Source organism: Cotesia typhae, unplaced genomic scaffold (assembly GCF_013202065.1).
Source record: "Cotesia typhae breed Kobodo isofemale line unplaced genomic scaffold, CoteBio_Ctyphae contig_27, whole genome shotgun sequence".
Classification (NCBI taxonomy): domain Eukaryota; kingdom Metazoa; phylum Arthropoda; class Insecta; order Hymenoptera; family Braconidae; genus Cotesia; species Cotesia typhae.
The window spans coordinates 2,323,502-2,326,368 of NW_027423733.1; the positions used below are offsets into that span (position 1 = coordinate 2,323,502).

At 37.5% G+C, this 2,867-nt stretch overlaps 1 protein-coding gene across 1 annotated transcript; it reads left to right on the plus strand.

Moving 5' to 3' along the window:
* The first annotated feature begins 906 nt into the window (after nucleotides 1-906).
* LOC141525818 (uncharacterized) lies at nucleotides 907-2,459 on the plus strand. The gene is made up of 2 exons (XM_074240462.1): nucleotides 907-1,541; nucleotides 1,599-2,459. The coding sequence occupies exons 1-2, from the start codon at nucleotides 1,272-1,274 to the stop codon at nucleotides 2,319-2,321; spliced, it is 993 nt and encodes a 330-aa protein (XP_074096563.1). The 5' UTR covers nucleotides 907-1,271; the 3' UTR covers nucleotides 2,322-2,459.
* The last annotated feature ends 408 nt before the right edge of the window (nucleotides 2,460-2,867 follow it).

Consider the following 2,867-nt stretch of genomic DNA (forward strand, 5'->3'; position numbering starts at 1 on the left):
TGATCTCATGGTGGAGATTCTTCTTGTCTTTGATAAAGTCGACTAACTTTTCGATCTTGCTACCAAGCCGCTCCATTGGCAACTGTAGGCCAGTGATAGTCGATGCAGAGTTTTTCCTTCCTCGGTAGGTTTAAATAGTGACGGGAGCGAAAGGTCCTCCACTTTTTGGAGCAAATTTTATCGGCTGACCATCTTCTTTCACCGGGACTATTTTCGTGCCCCCTGTAGCGTTCTTAGATAGTGGAGCCGTAAAGTTAACCCTGCTGTCCGAATAACGGTAAGTTGATAACACCGAGTTCGGGCTAGTTTTGACATTTCCATATCATCTTTTGTAGGTTTTGGTCCACTCCGAGTATTTTCGTACCTCGATACCCAACGTATCTGGCGCGCAGATATATCGGGCATCCCCTATCTGCCACCTTGGGAGGCGCCCGATCCGGAACCCATCAGCTCTTAACATTAAAAAACCACATCGATCGCCACCAAGCCGGTCAAATCAGTTGATTCGTTCGTGAGTTATCGTTGACGAAAAAAATCGAAACAAAGTGTTTTTTTTTCGGATTATACTGAAATTTCGTAGAATTTGAAAAACTGCGTCGAATGCCGCCAACCGCGTGGAAATCGTTTTATTCATTCAAAAGTTATTGCGGTTTGAATATTTAAAAACGTGATTTATTAAACTTCCATCAGAATTTTCAGGGAGCTCAAAAATATACGATAACTATATTTTTGAGCTCGAAGAGCTCAAAAACGTAATAAGTACAATTTTAAGTGCTTAATCACGAAAGTAGCGGGAAGTTGCAGGGATGGCCTTAAGGGTCAACCGTTTTCCTAATTTTTTTTACTTTAATAGTAAAGATTACTATTAAAGATTGACAGTGTCTCGGATAGCTTAACTGGGGAGAGCCTTTGGCGCGTAACCAAACGATCCGGGTTCGATTCCCGGTCTGGGCTGTCCGAATTACTTTTCCGGTTACCGAAAATTCCTACTGAGTGAAGGTCCTCCCCTTCCCCCTTTATCCTTTATTTTCGTAATTCTACTAGTGAAGACACCGACCTTTGCGCCATTCACGCTAAGCGTGTTACCATCATGCCCAAAGATATCCAGTTGGCTCGTCGCATCAGAGGGGAACGTGCTTAATTTTAATCTTAAGCGACCTTTTTAAATTCAAACAAAAGTATTAATTCTACTAGCACTATTCGATTTCGAGTACTTATTTTGATATTTTTGTTACAGCCAAGCAAGACGACCATTAACGCAGCGTATATTGATGCAAATGCGGCGACTGAAAAAAACACAGTACTGTGGTTCAAATTCACCTCTCTATACATCAATATGCCCAATAGTTTATGCAGCCCGCATGTTTGGACTGGCACCTTATGAATTTAAGGATAATAAACTAGTACCGTCAGATACTTATGTGACTTTTACATTTTTTTGGTTCATTGTCTACACGTACTTCATCTGGGGCTATCTTGAAGGCTTCACAAGTTCCGAACAGAACAAAAAAGCAACTCTTACTTACACGGAATCAGCAAAAGTATAAAATAATTCGTTTTCATTACTAATGATATGATTAATTTCTTTCCGTTTTCAGACTGTATCAAATTACATTGTAGCAATAACGGATTTAATAGTATGTATGGTGACAAGAAAACAAATTGCATGGATATGGAATAAAATCCAAGACTATGACCAAGCGATGCGAGATCTTGGATACGCAAGAACTGAAAAAAAAGCCCGCATGTTGACATGGATTATAATAGGATTCAACATAGTACTTTGGGCACTTATAAACAATTTAGGAATGACTGCATTTAACGAAAGTTTTCTTTACAATGCATCATACTTGATAGTGTATGTTGGAGCTGCCACCGCGGTTACTAAATTTTCGGGACTGGTACTAATACTAGGCCAACGGTTCAAGCAATTAAACGAAATCGCTAAAAGCAATATTTACAAGACGCGGTGGATCCACGCAGACCCAATGATTGACGACAAACTCGTTGATTGTTTTCACAGTGAACTCACTACTATTGGAAAAAAACTCAACTATGCGTACAGATGGTCGTTAATACTTTGGTTGGGAAACTTAAGTTTTCACAGTGTTTGTTGTTCTTATTTTGTTATGGATTGGGTACTACAAGGAAACATTTATCCGGATCTTATTAATTGTCTTCTTGCTTGGTTTGCATCTACAGTCACTCAACTTTTCTTAATTGATTACTCATGCCATTATACGTCGAGTGAAGTAAGTAATTTAGATTTAGAAGAGAAAAATTACGCAAACTGTTCTACTTCTCATCATTTTCAAGTTTAGAAATCGAACATTTCTAAATATTTGTAGAGAATTGAACTATTCGGGGAAGTAAACTATAATAGAAACTGAGTTTTTAGTATATTTTCCAACGTTTTTGGAGTATTAGTTCAATTAACATGAAATAAAGTCAAATTTAATTTAAAAAAAACATGGTGATGATATTTCTATAGAGCTAGATAGCTAGATATTTCTTAAGGACCAATGATTTTCGAAAAGTGAGGAATTCAGTAGTTTCATATCGATTTTAAAAAGTTATTCTGACGAGGATGCCTTTTCTATATATATATATATATATATATATATATATATATATATATATATATATATATATATATATATATATATATATATATATATATATATATATATATATATGCGTGCGTGCGTGCGTGCGTGCGTGCGTGTGTGTGTGCGTGTGTGTGTGTGTGTGCGCGTTTTTCCTCAATGAGGCAGGTAATCTTTCAAAGATACCGACGGATGTTAGCAGTAGTGTGAAATTTCCGCCTCCTCCCCTCTCCTTATTCCTCACACTTCATGCGGTAAAGA

Coding starts and splice junctions, on each gene's coding strand:
- LOC141525818 (XM_074240462.1), top strand. CDS start 1,272: ATGCAAATGCGGCGACTGAAAAAAACACAGTACTGTGGTTCAAATTCA. Junction 1,542..1,598: donor CTTACACGGAATCAGCAAAA/GTATAAAATAAT, acceptor TTCCGTTTTCAG/ACTGTATCAAATTACATTGT.